The following is a 19,982-nucleotide window of genomic DNA, read 5'->3' on the forward strand; positions in this document are numbered from 1 at the left end:
GGGTGTCAGTGCAAGGGACTAGTGAATTAAGTCATCAGTAGTCGTCAGAATGGGGAGAAATTACATGTGGTGTCCCACAAGGATCCATCTTAGGGCCATTACTTTTTCTTGTGTACATTAATGATTTCTCATCAGTTACACTGCCAGAAGCAGAGTTCGTTTTGTTTGCAGATGACACAAGTATTGCAATAAATAGTATGTCAAGTGTAGTTCTAGAAAGATCTGCTAATGATATTTTCATGGATATTAGTAAATGGTTTAAAGCCAACTCACTGACATTAAACTTCGAAAAGACTCACTATATGCAATTCAGAACCTGTAAGAGGTTTCCACCCAGCATATGCATAAAGTATGAAGAAGAGCAGATAGAAGAGGTTGACAGTCTTAAATTCCTGGGACTACAACTAGATAATAAATTCAGTTGGGAAGAGCACACCACAGAACTGCAGAAACTACTTAACAAATCTGTATTTGCAATTCGTGTGTTAGCAGACATAGGTGACATAAAAATGAAAAAGCTTGCATACTTTGCCTACTTTTATTCCATAATGACATATGGTATAATATTTTGGGGTAACTCTTCAAGTCAAACAAAAGTTTTCAGAGTCCAAAAGCGTGTAATATGTATTATTTGTGGAGTAAATTCATGGACGTCCTGTAGAAACCTCTTCAAAGAACTGGGTATACTAACTACTGCCTCTCAGTATATTTACTCATTAATGAAATTTGTCCTAAATAATATATCTCTTTTTCCAACAAACAGCTCAGTTAATACATACAATACCAGGAACAAAAATGATCTGCACAAGGACTTAAAAGCACTTACTTTAGTTCAAAAAGGGGTCCGCTACTCAGGAACACTCATCTTTAATAATTTGCCAGTAAACATAAAAAATTTAGTTACAAATAAAGATCAGTTTAAAAGGAGCCTGAAAGACTTACTAGTGGCCAACTCCTTCTACTCCATTGACGAATTTTTTAATAGAAACAAATGATGTATTGTATATATTCATACTATTAGTATTGTTATTTCAGCTTTTTAAAAAAAAAAAAAAAAAAAAAAAAAAAAAAAAAAAAAAAAAAAAAAAAAATTGACATGTTCCACATCCACGAGGATCTCCTCAGCAAGGATCTATAGAACACAAAACTAATCTAATCTAATCCTGCTTACACAAAAGATCTGTGACATCAGTCAGAATTTTCTTGATGTCTCTATTAGTTTTCACTACATTGCTGTGTTTGATTTTCATCAGTTTCTGATGTTCTTTAAGTAGCTCTGAAATACTAAACACTTGTTTGGGTAGTTATTTATGCGAAATAAAACTGTTTTGATGATTTTTAGAAGAAGCATGCTGTGCTAAATCTCTAAACAGATTGTTCAGATCATGAAAACCCTCAGTGGACCATACAGTTTTTCTTGTGCTTAACAGCTAACATGGCTGGGAGATTAATTTACGTTTTGCAGGGATAGCACAAAACCACTTGTGCTGCTCATACCACGAACTTCAGAATGTGTTTTGAACTTAACTTTTTGAATACAATGCCAGTGGTAGACATCCTTCTTCAAAATTTAATGTCTTCCAACTCCTTGAAAATAAAAGCTTCTCAAAGGAAGTGATGATGTCCTCACACGCAAGCATTGTATCAGTACTTGTAAGGCTGGTGTTCATTCCATATTCACTGCACACGAGATGTAATAGAAATGTATAGAGGTAACACCACAGCTGCTGGCTGCCCGTGCCGCGCGGAAGCACACTGCAAAATGGCTATGACGGCCTGTACTCCTTCTTCTGTTCTTGTGAGGCCTCTTTGGCCCCATGTTTCTGTTTGTGCGTCATGGTTATCACAGCACCGAACGTTTGCAGGCTGCCTGGCACGTGCATGGCCTTCTTGCCATATGATTTGCACTTCTAACAACAAGAGAATAACAAAAAACTGTAATGTAATAACATATCTGTCATTATTATACTATACTATTAGCCATATGGGTCAATGGCCTTGCCACAGTGGTAACACTGGTTCCTATCAGATCACCGTAGTTAAGCGCAGTCGGGCTTGGCTAGCACTTGGATGGATGACTGACTGACAGTCTGCCAATTGCTATTGGCAAGCAGGGTGCACCCAACCCATGTGAGGCCAACTGAAGAACTATTTCACTGAGAGGTAGTGGCTCCAGTACCAAAAACGGACAACAGCCGGGAGAGTGGTGTGCTGACCACACACCCCTCCATATCTGCATCCAGTGACACCTATTGGCTGAGGATGTTATGGCAGTCAGTTGGTACCACTGGGCCTATCTGGATGTCTTTGTTGTTAATGCTGACACACTTGTGTGTCTGCTCGGTTCCTCACAGTCTAACAGAAGACCATAAAGAGCAATGAAGGACCATATGTGCAGAATTGCTTATGCATTACGAGCCTGATTTTGTGGCAGTTGTTGAACATCATTGCATGTGATGAAACATGGGTTCATCACTTCGAACTGTAAACAGAATGGCAATCCATGGAGTGGCAGGCACCATACCACCTCTCCCCTTAAGCTAAAGTTCAAAGCCACACTCACAGCTGGTAAAGTCACGGCAACAGTCTTCTGGGACTCTGAAGGGGTTTTTATGTTTGATGTCCTTCCTCATGGTCCATGGTCCACTCTGACGTGTTTTCTGATACCCTCAGGAAGCTGAAGAAACGACTTCAGTATGTTGATCGTCACAAAAATGCAAACAAACTTCTCCTTCTTCACAATAACCCAACACCTCACACAAGTCTGTGCTAGGACTGTTGATATTTTTATATTTTTAAAAATATTGGTATTTAAAAAACATATCAATATCAGCTCTCAATATATCGAAATAAAAGTGTCGATATATCGGCATAAAAAATATTGACATAACAGCCCATAAAAATATCAGCTGCACATTGTAAATATACTGCCAGTTTTAGAGCTGTATATTTAAGTATTGATTTATTATTAGATATTCTGTAACAGTAAGCTAGCACCCTGCCTATCATCCTTAGAGCAAGAATTGAAAGGAAAATGACGCACATTCACGCTTGGTGATAACCACTTTGGTAACAGTGGTAACCACACCTAAGGGGCACAATAAAAGGTGTCTGATGGATCCATTATTTGTCACATATCGGATTTGTCTGCAACACTTTGTGTCAACTTCCCTGTTCTTTTCATTTCTGCAAACACCACCAACCAAGCAGTTGTAGTGTCAAGAGTGAGGCTAAAAGTTGCAGTTTCTGTTAGTAATACCGAGCACCAATTGCGTCAGCATTTCCCCTCACACGTCTCCACCCATTGCAACGGCCGATCTTGTCATTTAGATTTTTAGTCATCATTTTCAGCAATAGCATTGTGAAGAATGATGTTGTAAAGAAATAGCACACTAAGTGTGTTAAAAATTGTTTTTAATGCAACTGGTGTGCTGTTTCTTCACATTGGAAATCCTTGTTATTCCATTCACACTGCCACCTCCCAGTGCAGTTGGAGTTCTTCTTTTGTGCCACATATAATTGCTTCACATAGTTAAAGAGGAAGGTAGGACGTGATGAAAGCTCAAAAAGTAGTAAAACTACTTCACACAGTGAAAATAAAATTATGTTCTACTAAAATTTCATTTTCATTCACACTGCCACCTCCCTGTGCAGATTTCTTCTTTTGTGCCACATATAACTGATTCACACAATTAAAGAGAAAGATAGGCTATGTTGAAAGCTCAAAAAGTAGTAAAACCATTTCACACAGAGAAAGTAAAATTATGTTGTTCTACAATTTCAGGCTATGTCGCATAAAATAAAAATATTGGCACTCAATATTGCCATGAACCATGGACCTTGCCGTTGGTGGGGAGGCTTGCGTGCCTCAGCGATACAGATAGCCGTACCGTAGGTGCAACCACAACGGAGGGTTATCTGTTGAGAGGCCAGACAAACGTGTGGTTCCTGAAGAGGGGCAGCAGCCTTTTCAGTAGTTGCAAGGGCAACAGTCTGGATGATTGACTGATCTGGCCTTGTAACAATAACCAAAACGGCCTTGCTGTGCTGGTACTGCGAACGGCTGAAAGCAAGGGGAAACTACAGCCGTAATTTTTCCCAAGGGCATGCAGCTTTACTGTATGATTACATGATGATGGCGTCCTCTTGGGTAAAATATTCCGGAGGTAAAATAGTCCCCCATTCGGATCTCCGGGCGGGGACTACTCAAGAGGATGTCGTTATCAGGAGAAAGAAAACTGGCGTTTTACGGATCGGAGCGTGGAATGTCAGATCCCTTAATCGGGCAGGTAGGTTAGAAAATTTAAAAAGGGAAATGGATAGGTTGAAGTTAGATATAGTGGGAATTAGTGAAGTTCGGTGGCAGGAGGAACAAGACTTCTGGTCAGGTGACTACAGGGTTATAAACACAAAATCAAATAGGGGGAATGCAGGAGTAGGTTTAATAATGAATAGGAAAATAGGAATGCGGGTAAGCTACTACAAACAGCATAGTGAACGCATTATTGTGGCCAAGATAGATACGAAGCCCACACCTACTACAGTAGTACAAGTTTATATGCCAACTAGCTCTGCAGATGACGAAGAAATTGAAGAAATGTATGATGAAATAAAAGAAATTATTCAGATAGTGAAGGGAGACGAAAATTTAATAGTCATGGGTGACTGGAATTCGAGTGTAGGAAAAGGGAGAGAAGGAAACATAGTAGGTGAATATGGATGGGGGACAGAAATGAAAGAGGAAGCCGCCTGGTAGAATTTTGCACAGAGCACAACATAATCATAACTAACACTTGGTTTAAGAATCATGAAAGAAGGTTGTATACATGGAAGAACCCTGGAGATACTAAAAAGTATCATATAGATTATATAATGGTAAGACAGAGATTTAGGAACCAGGTTTTAAATTGTAAGACATTTCCAGGGGCAGATGTGGACTCTGACCACAATCTATTGGTTATGACCTGTAGATTAAAACTGAAGAAACTGCAAAAAGGTGGGAATTTAAGGAGATGGGACCTGGATAAACTAAAAGAACCAGAGGTTGTACAGAGATTCAGGGAGAGCATAAGGGAGCAATTGACAGGAATGGGGGAAATAAATACAGTAGAAGAAGAATGGGTAGCTTTGAGGGATGAAGTAGTGAAGGCAGCAGAGGATCAAGTAGGTAAAAAGACGAGGGCTAGTAGAAATCCTTGGGTAACAGAAGAAATATTGAATTTAATTGATGAAAGGAGAAAATATAAAAATGCAGTAAGTGAAACAGGCAAAAAGGAATACAAACGTCTCAAAAATGAGATCGACAGGAAGTGCAAAATGGCTAAGCAGGGATGGCTAGAGGACAAATGTAAGGATGTAGAGGCCTATCTCACTAGGGGTAAGATAGATACCGCCTACAGGAAAATTAAAGAGACCTTTGGAGATAAGAGAATGACTTGTATGAATATCAAGAGCTCAGATGGAAACCCAGTTCTAAGCAAAGAAGGGAAAGCAGAAAGGTGGAAGGAGTATATAGAGGGTCTATACAGGGGCGATGTACTTGAGGACAATATTATGGAAATGGAAGAGGATGTAGATGAAGATGAAATGGGAGATACGATACTGCGTGAAGAGTTTGACAGAGCACTGAAAGACCTGAGTGGAAACAAGGCCCCCGGAGTAGACAGTATTCCATTGGAACTACTGACGGCCGTGGGAGAGCCAGTCCTGACAAAACTCTCCCATCTGGTGAGCAAGATGTATGAAACAGGCGAAATACCCTCAGACTTCAAGAAGAATATAATAATTCCAATCCCAAAGAAAGCAGGTGTTGACAGATGTGAAAATTACCGAACTATCAGCTTAATAAGTCACAGCTGCAAAATACTAACACGAATTCTTTACAGACGAATGGAAAAACTAGTAGAAGCCAACCTCGGGGAAGATCAGTTTGGATTCCGTAGAAACACTGGAACACGTGAGGCAATACTGACCTTACAACTTATCTTAGAAGAAAGATTAAGGAAAGGCAAACCTACATTTCTAGCATTTGTAGACTTAGAGAAAGCTTTTGACAATGTTGACTGGAATACTCTCTTTCAAATTCTAAAGGTGGCAGGGGTCAAATACAGGGAGCGAAAGGCTATTTACAATTTGTACAGAAACCAGATGGCAGTTATAAGAGTCGAGGGACATGAAAGGGAAGCAGTGGTTGGGAAGGGAGTAAGACAGGGTTGTAGCCTCTCCCCGATGTTGTTCAATCTGTATATTGAGCAAGCAGTAAAGGAAACAAAAGAAAAATTCGGAGTAGGTATTAAAATTCATGGAGAAGAAATAAAAACTTTGAGGTTCGCCGATGACATTGTAATTCTGTCAGAGACAGCAAAGGACTTGGAAGAGCAGTTGAATGGAATGGACAGTGTCTTGAAAGGAGGATATAGGATGAACATCAACAAAAGCAAAACAAGGATAATGGAATGTAGTCTAATTAAGTCGGGTGATGCTGAGGGAATTAGATTAGGAAATGAGGCACTTAAAGTAGTAAAGGAGTTTCGCTATTTGGGGAGCAAAATAACTGATGATGGTCGAAGTAGAGAGGATATAAAATGTAGGCTGGCAATGGCAAGGAAAGCATTTCTGAAGAAGAGAAATTTGTTAACATCCAGTATTGATTTAAGTGTCAGGAAGTCATTTCTGAAAGTATTCGTATGGAGTGTAGCCATGTATGGAAGTGAAACATGGACGATAAATAGTTTGGACAAGAAGAGAATAGAAGCTTTCGAAATATGGTGCTACAGAAGAATGCTGAAGATTAGATGGGTAGATCACGTAACTAATGAGGAAGTATTGAATAGGATTGGGGAGAAGAGAAGTTTGTGGCACAACTTGACCAGAAGAAGGGATCGGTTGGTAGGACATGTTCTGAGGCATCAAGGGATCACCAATTTAGTATTGGAGGGCAGCGTGGAGGGTAAAAATCGTAGAGGGAGACCAAGAGATGAATACACTAAGCAGATTCAGAAGGATGTAGGTTGCAGTAGGTACTGGGAGATGAAAAAGCTTGCACAGGATAGAGTAGCATGGAGAGCTGCATCAAACCAGTCTCAGGACTGAAGACCACAACAACAACGACAATATCGATATTTTATCAACAGCCCTAGTCTGTGCATCAAAGTGGAGCTCACAAAACTTCATTGGATTGTTCTTCCTCATTGACTGTCAGGCAACAATTGCTGCGGGGTTAAGAACTACCTCTCTATCATAGTTCTGAGGGATAATTACGTCATAAACAATGAGTTGCCTGAAAGCTACCACACCATGTTTGACATTTAAAATTATTTCTTGCTAAATGTACCTACATAATTATATCAGCGTATCACACTCAATTCAGGAGGTATGACGTCATAAACACTGAGATGAGTGGAAAACTGCTGCATCATGCTTGACGTTTCAATTTATTATTCCATTGCTACTAACACTATTCACAACATTGTAGCCACACAAACACATGATTTTATGACACATAGTTCAATTGATATGATGATAAACAGTGAGATGCATGAAAAAATGCTGCTTCATACATAAAGTTTTAGCAAATTTATTCTTTACTACGAAGACACTCCTACAGTTGAGTCAAACACAGTTCAGTTTTTGTTTCAAACAGAAACTTGGCAAAATGAGTAACTGGGCAATGACAAGATTGTCAGCTAGTTGCACATACAAAACAAGCCACTGAATATGCTTCATAAATAAAAAGAAGTGGAATTTGTATGGCAAAATACTAACAGTATTTCTTTTACCTGCATAAGACAAAATCTCCAAGAATATAGGAGCATCTAAGGAATAACGGAAAGCAAAAATGATAAAGACATCATATTAATGAACATGGGTCAAGATACTCATTTCAGTACTGCTACAGGATTGTCTACTTCATATTCTGCTCACCTGCTCTTGCAGACACTACTCAGTGGCAGATGAATCACAACTTTCGTGTAAGTGATCTCTTCCCCATATGGATCCGTCTTCCAGACACAGCAGGTCCTGAAAGATCACCAAGATGGATCTCCAGAAAGAATAACTGGACGTTTTACAGCCAGTTAGCTGATTTTGAGCAGTGTGAGTGTGCCTAGGACTGGGTGGATCACATTATACCTGTGATCCAAGCTGCTGATGCATCCATCCCAAAGTCATCAAGAACACTTAGGAGGCAGCTGATCCTTGGTGGAATGATGAGAGTAGTTCGATTATAAAGGAAAGATGGTGTGTTATGCTAAGGTTCAAGCAATGACCTACAGATGAAAGCCTCGCAGTCTTTCAGATGAGGATAATAATTAGAGAGAGTAAGAAGAGGTCATGCCACGAATTGCTGAAGTCCATCAATAGATACACAGGTGCAAGTATGCAAAGATACTAAGAGAATTTTCAGGCAGCACTCACAACTCCCGATAATAGCTTAGAGCAGGTATACCTCCTAACAACTCCGAGATCAGTGTCTAGGCAGTTGATGAATACTATAAGCCCATCATAGCTGATTACAACAAGGATCTAATAGTTTGTTACCATTGTGCAATGCAAGAGAGGGATGGTTGTGACAGCTGTTTCAACAGCATAGAGGAATATTACCAACCATTTTGCTCGTGGGAGCAGGACTCTGCGTTTTCAACTACTTGTAATACTGTGTTAACGACTCGTAATACTGTGCCTGGTCACAACCTGATAATGTACAGCATGTGAAAGTAGTTGAACCAGTGGTTGGAGGGCGCCATCCTTCAGCTTTTTAATGAAATTTGACTATCAGGAGTATTTCCCAACTTGTGGAAAGAAGCCATTTTAATCCCAATTCTGAAAACCAGTAGTCAATCTCACTAGCTATTTAGGAAAGACACACTCATATTCCTGTTGTAGAGGAGCGTATGAGGCAATAATATGGTACAGGTTCAATCTTGAGGGGGCAATTGTTATTTCATAGAAAAGGAGAACAACAATTTTGTCTGCTGCTAACTGCAAGCATCATGCAATTATCAGATTTCTAAGGACTTAGAAACTAAATTCCAGCAGACATCACCATCAGTTTTGTCATATGTATGACTATGCAACTTGTGTGGGTTTGTGAACAAGATCACTACTAAGTTGCTCCCAGTGTGGGTTCAGGAGATAACACTTCACACTCGATGATTTAATCCAGCTGGAAACGGCAATTCAACAAGCCTTCCTCTGTAAGCAACACCTTGTAGGAGTATTCTTGAATTTGTAAAAGGCCTTCACCATCTGGAGGTGTAATATTTTGTTGCATCTCAACAAGTGGGCTTTCTGTGGACACCTCCCAACTTTCATACAGCCCTTCTCATCAGATACAGGGTTTCCTGCTTAAAACGTTCAGCCAGGTCACTGGCAGGAAAATTACATTTGTCAAGGAAGTGTTTTAAGTGTAATGGTGTTTGTCAGTGAAATAAACAGAAGTACATCCATTGTAAGGAAATCCATACAATGCTCCTTATTTGTAGATTATTTCTCAGTGTCCTCTAACCTTTCAACAGCAACTTGTTAGTTGCATTTGATGGTCAAGTGGCTGGAGGAATGGAAAAATGCCACAGGATTAAGTTCTCTTCAGAGAAAAGATTTGCAAATGCTTTTAATTGCTCCCGCTTTCTAATGTAACTGTTTTAGAGCAGGGGGATACTGTCCTCACTTTTAATGAAAAGGTGAAATTCCTGACCCCACTATTTACGAAAGACTACTATGGTCATCACACTTTAAAAACTTGAAGTCAAGATACCTCAAGGTTTTTAAATATTTTAAAATGTGTCATTAATACGTGTTAGGTAACAGACAGGGCACATCTGCTCCAATTTTATTAAGCCTTGTGACTTTAACACGGATACCATAGTTATGACTCGCAAGACCTTTGAAACTTGATGGATGTGGCACAACATTTGGGTATTAAGATTTCAACAGGTGCTTATCACACAAGCCCTGTTCGTGGCTGGGCTAACAGCTGGCGAGTCTCCACTATCCATTCAATGTCTTCTCATGGTGCACCAAGAATACAGGACTCTGTCTGTCCCAGAAAGCAGCATCCATCTCCATTGGCTGGCCACCACTGAAGCATGTGTTCAACAATCATCCACAGGCAACACGGCATTTGGGAGCAGTGTGGGGGAGAGCCTTGAGATATTACATGTGGACGAATTAAGGTGCAAAGACAGAGGTACATGGTCCCTGAATGTGTCCTTTGAATAAGGCTCTCAGAACAGTTGTCAGTTTGCATACAGAATTGTTTTTCTATCATGGTAAGAAATTCCTCATCTGCTCTGATTCCCAAAATGCCCTTTTTGCCGTTGGTCAGCTTCACACAGCAGACGGGATGGTTCAAGATAGCAAAGGTGATATCTTTCTCTTGCAAAGGCAGGTGAGGGAAATAATTTTTTGTTGGGCTTGAGGATACATAGGGAGCCAGGGAAATGAAATGACTGATGCAACTGCAAAGGAGTCTCTCTCTCTCTCTCTCTCTCTCTCTGCGTGCCAAGGAGGCTCTGCAGTGGTTGGTTTTTCAATGTCTGGAGGTGAGAAGCAGTAACCTGCAGTCAGTGAGATGGAAGTCTAGCCTTTACAGGATGATACAACAGTGTGTCAAAGTTGCGGAATGTAGAGTTTGATCCAGCATGTTTTAATTGAGTTTGTGTTATTTGATGACCGGAGGGCAAATCTCTCCCCCACTGGATCACACACTATTTTAAATGACAGTGAGATGAGCATTGTACATGTTTTAAAGTTTTGTGTATTGTAGGGGCTCCTTCCCAAAATATTGAGTGGGAGATTTCAGGGTTGCCACAGGTTCTAGAAATCAGGAAGTATCAGGGAATTTCAAATATGTCAGGGAAATTAAAAAAAAAAAAAAAAAAAAAAAAAAAAAACACACACACTGGAAAATCTCATTTTTGTTTCAGTAGATGAAATGGTTTGTTTACTGAGACATCATGCATTGTCACTGGCTGGGTGCAGTTGAGTATGTACGCTGCTTCCCTACTCCCTCATTATTACTGCTTCTTCTCCTCCTCCTCCTACAACTCCCCTCAGCTTGCCGTCAGTGCTGCCACTGCTTCTTACCGCTAACCTAGCAGCTGCTGATGACAGAGAGGCGTGAGGAGTGGTTTGTTTGGATATGATTCTCAGAGACTAGATGCAGTGGTCTGAGACGGCGGTCATGTGTGCACGAGTTGTGTCTTGAGTGAATGTGTTTTGTGCTCTCATTTTGTAACAAAAGCTATGGCTGAAAATTTAGTTGTGAGAGTGTGATTGACTTTTCTATGTGCCTGTCTGGCTCAGCGATCATCATTACAGAGAGTTGCTACCTTTCCTCACTATTATTGATTCTCAGAGTATTTTAACAAGTTATCTGTGGCATGGATTAATCACCGTGGTCTCATTTCATCAACATGCTGTCTGCGACTCATGAATAGCTGGCCACAAGAGTGGATTTCTGTAATGGGCCAGAACTGCAGGCCGTTTTTGCAAGTATTTTTAATAGATTAGACCTGCTGATCTGAAGCCCTTCAGTTCCCACTAATGTGCAGACCTTGCCTGTCAGATCTAGTCTCACTGATCTGCCTGCAGGCCGGGTCTGTGTGTGGCATAATAAGGTGGATAATAAGGTGGATTTTCGTGGACACAAGACTGCGGTGCTCCGCAGCAGGCCAAATGTCACGCACAGTGGATTTCAGAATTGCAACTGTCTCAATTGCAAATACGTTGAATGTAGCATTTTACAGACATTTTATTTATTCTATTACATTTAGGCCCTTCAAAAGTATGGGCGATAAGGAGAAAATTGTGTAAGTCACTGGCGATTTGTACACTAAGTAATCGTGTTTCTTGAAAGGAAACTCACACAATACCTTTAAAATAATATTTATAACACTGTGGGTAATAACTGACAATAAGGAACATAGTAAAACCAACATTTTATTGCTGTTCACCTACAGTGTTGGATTACACAATTCTTCCCCGCATTATACACCTCTTTCAAGGGGCCTACTTTTTTCTGACATTATTTCTGAAATCAGTTTAGGTATTTTAAATCTGTCTTGCATCTCCAAGAAAGTGTGTTTTGTGTTATTGATATAAAATAATATCAGTGGTCTTAATGAAATATATACAATTTGGCTTGCTTTCTCCATCTAAAGACACTTCATTACAAAATATGTTGATGTTAGTACTTAACATTTTTGCTCACAGAAAACGCCATCAGCTCGCAAGTTTGGTATTTCTTCATTTGCACTATTGTTTCTTGTACCATAACTGCAAAGATAGATTGTCAACTTATGTCTTAACTTATCGCTGAGATCTCAATATTTGGCCATGAATAATGCCAAAACTTGTCTGAAAATCAGGGAATTTCACTTGGGGTAACTTGTGGCAAACCTGGATTTTAGCATGTTGCGTAATGGCTGAGTCATCCAGTCACAATAATCTGCCCATTTTTAAATATATATGTGCTGGTACTTTGTAATTGATTTTATCTACAGTTATTTCACGTCTTTCCGATTGCATTTTGTTGGTTGTCTTTTATTGCCCTCCATACAACAATGTTCTTCTTTTAAATTGTTATTTATTATGCTGTGTTTGTTGATATAGTTTGATTTGACTATCTTTTGTTGTTTTATTTGCACCAGCCTTGGACATTGCAATTTACCATCCAAAAACCCTAATCACTAACAGACAGACACAAGTGAGGCACTCTTAAACACTCTCTCTTCACACTGCTGGAGTACTGTCAAAGCTGCAATCAAACAATTTTCAGCCTACCTGCCTGCTGCCTTGACACACATCTTACACACATTTTGTGAAAAACTCTGGTGTTGGGTGGTGATTCTGTGCAGCAATGAGTTAGAAGTGAGGTGTAATTGACTGGAACATTCTGGAATTGTAAGCCCTGCTTCAGCAAAACTGCTTGCCCGAATACTTTCCACCACTTTGGTCTTTGTCATTCACATTGGTTGAGTCTCCAGTGAATTGCCCGCACCACTGTAAGGCTTTACCGTCTTCTCAGGTTTATACAGGTGACACAGTTGAGTGTATGTCTGCTGGAATTTTGCTTGTGAGCCCTTAGAAATCTAATAATTACATGAAGCTTGCAGACAAAATTGCTGCCCTTTTTCTCTCCTTAATCTGCCATTCAACATTGAAACTGCACACATTATTGCCCCATTCTCCTCTCTTCTACCAAAAATGCACTTTCAGATGGAACTACTTGCATCATATTTGGATGTAATCAGAACATACTTTTTGGTCACCCTCAACCTTGGTATCTCCTCAACCTTATCTACATGCATCCTCCATTGTCCCAGTCTCACATCATTGTACAGTAAACGTAAGGCTTCAGACATAATATACATATTTTTTTCACAGCATGATGCAACAGTGCACTGACATGAGCTCAACACAAGATTATGGCTATATATTTGGTCATCTGTAAGTACATTACTAAGTGTGGACTGCAGTGAAACCCTTGCAGTACTAACACAGGAGGCTCCAGGCAGCTGGAAAAATGTTGGTATAACTGTCTGCTTACAGGTTACTCATATGACCAAATGATCAGTAATTTGTGAGAACTTTATATTTTTACAATATTTGATTGATGAGTAAGATAAAAGAAGTCTCAAAACAAGAGCAAAATACCTAATACTTCTGTTGAGCCTCTTATGTGTATAATATGAATTTATGAATACTATGAATTAAACCATTAATTATATTTTTTCTTCAGTATTACTTAATCAAAATAATCTGAACTTTGCATATTTATGCATATGTTGCCAATAGAGTGACTAGTTTCAAAAAATCATTATTAGCAGAATACATCAGACAAGCTGCAGTGTCATGCTTAAAATGAAGTTTAAAGTGCTTATGTGTGACCTTTGAGTTTTGTTGAATGGTGATGTGGTCTTCAATTAACCAGTCTGATGCAGCTCTCCACACTAGTCCATTCTGTGAATGCCTCTTCATCACCAAATAATTACTGCAACTTGCATCCTTTTGAACCTAATTTCTGTATTCATCTCTTTACCCTAAATACCCCATTGACAATTAATTGGTGTCTCATAATGTGTCCTATCAACTGACCTGTTCTGATAGTCAAGTTACGATACAAATTTCTTTTTTCCCCAGTTCTATTCAATAATTCCTCCTGGAGTAGATGATATCACAGTGGAAATGACTGAAGCTGCTGGCCCTATCAGAATTCAGTGGCTTTCTAGAATAATGAGAATAGTGTGGACATGCGGAAAGATTCCTGGTGACTGGACAGTCAGTTATTGTACCTACTTTCAGAAAGGTAACACTGTGATCTGTGAGTATCACATAGGAATAGCACCATTATGCCGCTGATATAAAAATGTTTATGGCACTGTTAGAAGGGAAGAGATATGGAAAGGTCTGAACAGACTGGAATTATCAAAAGGAACACAACTGAGAATCAGAATCATGGTCAACAAATGCCTGAATTGTGTTGTAATAGGTGGTAAGAACTCAAGAGTGGTTTAGAATGGATAGAGAGGTTTGGCAAGGAAGTCACGGACGTCATCATATCTACATCTACATCCATACTCCGCAAGCCACCTGACAGTGTGTGGCGGAGGGTACCGTGAGTACCTCTATCGGTTCTCCCTTCTATTCCAGTCTCGTATTGATCGTGGAAAGAAGGATTGTCGGTATGCCTCTGTGTGGGCTCTAATCTCTCTGATTTTATCCTCATGGTCTCTTCACGAGATGTACGTAGTAGGAGGGAGCAATATACTGCTTGACTCCTCGGTGAAGGTATGTTCTCGAAACTTCAACAAAAGCCCGTACCGAGGTACTGAGTGTCTCTCCTGCAGAGTCTTCCACTGGAGTTTATCTATCATCTCCGTAATGCTTTCGCAATTACTAAATGATCCTGTAACGAAGCGCGCTGCTCTCCGTTGGATCTTCTCTATCTCTTCTGTCAACCCTATCTGGTACGGATCCCACACTACTGAGCAGTATTCAAGCAGTGGGTGAACAAGCGTACTGTAACCTACTTCCTTTGTTTTCGGATTGCATTTCCTTAGGATTCTTCCAATGAATCTCAGTCTGGCATCTGCTTTACCAACGATCAACTTAATATGATCATTCCATTTTAAATCACTCCTGATGCATACTCCCAGATAATTTATGGAATTAGCTGCTTCCAGTTGCTGACCTGCTATATTGTAGCTAAATAATAAGGGATCTTTCTTTCTATGTATTTGCAGCACATTACACTTGTCTACATTGAGATTCAATTGCCATTCCCTACACCATGCGTCAATTCGCTGCAGATCCTCCTGCATTTCAGTACAATTTTCCATATACCACAGCATCATCCACAAAAAGCCTCAGTGAACTTCCGATGTCATCCACAAGATCATTTATGTATATTGTGAATAGCAACAGTCCTACGACACTCCCCTGCGGCACACCTGAAATCATTCTTACTTCGGAAGACTTCTCTCCATTGAGAATGACATGCTGCATTCTGTTATCTAGGAACTCTTCAATCCAATCACACAATTGGTCTAATAGTCCATATGCTCTTACTTTGTTCATTAAACAACTATGGGGAACTGTATTGAACGCCTTGCGGAAGTCAAGAAACACGGCATCTACCTGGGAACCTGTGTCTATGGCCCTCTGAGTCTCGTGGATGAATAGCGCGAGCTGAGTTTCACACAATCATCTTTTTCGAAACCCGTGCTGATTCCTACAGAGTAGGTTTCTAGTCTCCAGAAAAGTCATTATACTCGAAGATAATACGTGTTCCAAAATTCTACAACTGATAGACATTAGAGATATAAGGTCTATAGTTCTGCACATCTGTTCGATGTCCCTTCTTGAAAACGGGGATGACCTGTGCCCTTTTCCAATCCTTTGGAACGCTACGCTCTTCTAGAGACCTACGGTACACCGCTGCAAGAAGGGGGCAAGTTCCTTCACATACTCTGTGTAAAATATAACTGGTATCCCATCAGGTCCAGCGGCCTTTCCTCTTTTGAGCGATTTTAATTGTTTCTCTATCCCTATGTTGTCTATTTCAATATCTACCATTTTGTCATCTGTGCAACAGTTTTGGTAAAAGACATTTAGAATTTCGGCCTTCAGTCTGTCATCCTCTGTTTCATTACCATTTTGGTCACAGAGTGTCTGGACATTTTGTTTTGATCCACCTACTGCTTTGACATAAGACCAAAATTTCTTAGGATTTTCTGCCAAGTCAATACATAGGACTTTACTTTCGAATTCATTGAACGCCTCTCGCATAGCCCTCCTCACACTAAATTTCACTTTTTTTTGTTTGTCTGCAAGGCTTTGGCTGTGTTTATGTTTGCTGTGAAGTTCCCTTTGCTTTCGCAGCAGTTTTCTAACTCGGTTGTTGAACCACGGTGGCTCTTTTCAATCTCTTACGATCTTGCTTGGCACATACTCATCTAACGCATATTGTACGATGGTTTTGAACTTTGTCCACTGATCCTCAACACTATCTGTACTTGAGACAAAACTTTTGCGTTGAGCCGTCAGGTACTCTGAAATCTGCTTTTTGACACTTTTGCTAAACAGAAAAATCTTCCTACCTTTTTTAATATTTCTATTTACAGCTGAAATCATCGATGCAGTAACCGCTTTATCATCGCTGATTCCCTGTTCCGTGTTAACTGTTTCAAATAGTTGGTGTCTGTTTGTCACCAGAAGATATAATACGTTATCACCATGAGTCGGTTCTCTGTTTAACTGCTCAAGCTAGTTTTCAGATAAAGCACTTTAAAAAATTTCACTGGATTCTTTGTCCCTGCCACCCGTTATGAACCTCTCAGTCTATATCTAGCAAATTAAAATCTCCACCCAGAACTACAACATGGTGGGGAAATCTACTCGAAATATTTTCCAAATTATCCTTCATAAGGAAAGTTCACTAAGGATCAACACCTGATGATACGATGTAATGAGCAGGAATTGGAAAAACGACTAAAAGACCTGGCTGAGAGTGATTGAAGAAGGTGTGGAAATAAGCTTAACAAAAAGTGAAATAATGAAAATAAGGAGGACAAATGCAAAAAAATGAAGGCTGTAAGTTGTAATGGAAAAAGCTTTAAAGAAGTTGATGCTTCCAACTATCCAGAATGTAAATTAACCAAAAAAAGGAACTTCAAGGATGAAATTTTGGAGGGAATAAAAAATTGTTCAATATTTATTGCTAAGAAATAATAAGTAATATTATCTGCCACTTTTGTCTTGTGGATTCAGAATGTTGGACTTGGACAAAGAAAGATCTGAGCAGAATACAAGCAATAAAGATGTGCTGGAAAGGACTTCCAAATATCCAAATACTTAAATTTATAATTGATGTTAACAAATTTCCATTCTCCAGAGATTTGGACCTGTAATTATTACTGTCTTCCTGAAGTCTGAGGGTATTTCCCCTGTCTCATATATCTTGCAGGTGGAATGGTCTTGTCATGGCCGGTTTTACCGAGGGTCTTAGCAGTTCTGAAGGTATGTTTCTACTCCAGGGGCCTTGTTTCAACTTAGGTCTTTCAGTACTTTGTCAACTTCTTCTTGCAGCACTGCATGTCCCATCTCATCTACTTCCTCTTTCTTTTCTATAATCTTGCCTTCCAAGTCCATTTCCCTTGTATAGTCCCTCTATGTATTTCTTCCACCTTTCAGATTTCCCTTCTTTACTTATTACTTGTTTTCCATTTGAGCTCTTGATAATCACATAATTGCTTCTCTTTTTTCCACAGGCCTCTTCAGTTTTCCTATAGGCAGTATCTGTATTTTCTCTAGTTCACATGCTTTTATAGTCTTGCAGCCAATCATGCTTAGTCATTTTGCTCTTTCTGTTACTTTCAATTTTAGAAGTCCTATAGTCCCATTCACTGGCTTCATTTGTTGAATTCTTATATTTTCTCCTTTCATCAATTACGTTCATATCCGTTGATTTCCACTAGACCTTATCTTTTTACCTATCTGATCCTCCATTGATTTCACTATTTCATCTCTCGAAGTAACACAGTCATCATCTACTGCATCCCTATGTAATCGGTCTGAAACCAGAAAGTATCTAGGTCTCTTCAGTGTGTTCAAATTTCTTCCATGATTCTCAACACAAGTGTTAGTGATGTTTAAATTACACTTGGCACAATTTTCTACCACCTGGCTTTCACTTTCGTTCCTTTCCCCCAGTCCGTATTATCTTATTAATTCTCCCTTAACTATCTGAATAATTTCTTTTATCTCATCATACATCCTTTCAAACTCATTATCATCATCATCATCATCATCATCATCTGCGGAGCTACTTCGCATATAAACTTATACTATTGTATTGGGTATTGACTTCATATCTATCTTGGCTACAGCAATGTGTTCAGTACGTTGTTCATATTATTTTACCCACTTTCAAACTTTCTTGTTAATTATTAGACCTACTACTGCATAACCCCTATTTGATTTTGTATCTGTAACACTGTAGTGACCTGACCAGAAGTTCTGTTCATCCTGACATGAATTTCACTGGTTTCCATTATATCTAACTCCAACCTACCCATTCACATTTTTAAATTTTCTAACCTGCCTACCTGATTTAAGGAATTGAACATTCCATGCTCCAACCTGTAGTATGCCACTTTTATTTTTCCTGTCAAAGACATCCTCATGAGTAGTCCCCACCCAAGGATGCAAATGGTGGAGAATTGTACCTCCACAATATTCTACTCAAGAGGATGCCGTCGGTGAAAGTAAGAGCTGCACAATTTCCCCTTGCTTTCAGCCATTCACAGTACCTGCACAGCAAGGCCATGTTGGCTGATGTTATACGACCAGATCAATCTTCCAGACTGCAACCAATGAAAAGGCTGCTGCTTCCTCTTCCGGAACCAAACAGTTGTCTGGCCTCTCCACAGATACCCCACTATTTTGGTTGCACCTGTGGTACGTCTATCTGTTCTTTGAGGCATGCAAGTCAGCCCACCTCGTCAAGGTCAATGGTTCAAGGGGAGTGTGGTTGAATACCGTTGGGAACTCTCAATCTATTATTTGCCATATACAATAAGTATGGAAATGCAGTCGGCACTCATTTATCCAGAATTAAATATTGAGCCAATCACAATAATACATTTTACAATGAAAGTGAAGTAAATTGGAATACATCGTGTAGGGTTTATGATGACTTTTGGTTGCACATTGGACATAAAATATTAGATTATAAAAGCACTTCACTCACACACCACCACCACCACCACCACCACCACCACCAACAACAACAACAACAACAACAACAACTTATGAAAACGTTGCTTTGTTAAGGATGAAGCAGGAGAAAGACAACACAGTTTTGGTCTAGTTGTAACTGGCCTGTTAAGTTCCCTTCACATCTTTCAGTACTGAAGCTCATTGCAATTTGAACTAAAAAGATTACGTATTTTTAATTTTACATAAAATTATTTTATTGCAAAACTAAAGATTTGCTTTCTGTAATACAGGCATCTGCTGAGTGATCAGACTGACCCGTTCAACCGCTCTCCATTAACTATGGATCAAGTCAAAACTGATGAGGAGCTCAGACTTAAAATTGAAGCATGGGTGAGAGAGAAGAAAGAACAGCATCAGAATAATTGAAGTGGCTGAAGATTTATTGTGCACTCATACAAAAAGACACAATCATACTTTCATCTTATACTGTTGATGTATGTAATCAATAAATATATATTTTTAAAAACACAGTTATACATTAGTCAAAATTCATCATATATCTCGTCCTGCTTTTGATCTTTTTAGTGTTGGGGCTGTGTGCTCTAATGGTGATGGGAAGGTGGATGTTGATACTAGTTTGTAGATACATCTTTAAATTTTGTGCCTTGCTTGTAGGGATGTGTTGATACCTTTCTGAATTTTTAATTACCAAAGGAATGAATGTGAACATAATAGAAGAAATTGTATTAGGATCCACAAGT

The 19,982-nt window shown here is 39.4% G+C and overlaps 1 protein-coding gene across 1 annotated transcript in view; it reads left to right on the forward strand.

Moving 5' to 3' along the window:
• LOC126473725 (ubiquitin conjugation factor E4 A) overlaps positions 1 to 19,751 on the forward strand; it is a 117,027-nt gene extending 97,276 nt beyond the window's left edge. Inside the window, exon 10 of the mRNA XM_050100973.1 lies at positions 19,512 to 19,751. Coding sequence (XP_049956930.1) covers positions 19,512 to 19,647 — 136 coding nt within the window. The 3' untranslated portion in view covers positions 19,648 to 19,751. The remainder of the gene's footprint in view (positions 1 to 19,511) is intronic.
• The last annotated feature ends 231 nt before the right edge of the window (positions 19,752 to 19,982 follow it).

This window comes from Schistocerca serialis, chromosome 1 (genome assembly GCF_023864345.2).
Source record: "Schistocerca serialis cubense isolate TAMUIC-IGC-003099 chromosome 1, iqSchSeri2.2, whole genome shotgun sequence".
NCBI lineage: Eukaryota > Metazoa > Arthropoda > Insecta > Orthoptera > Acrididae > Schistocerca > Schistocerca serialis.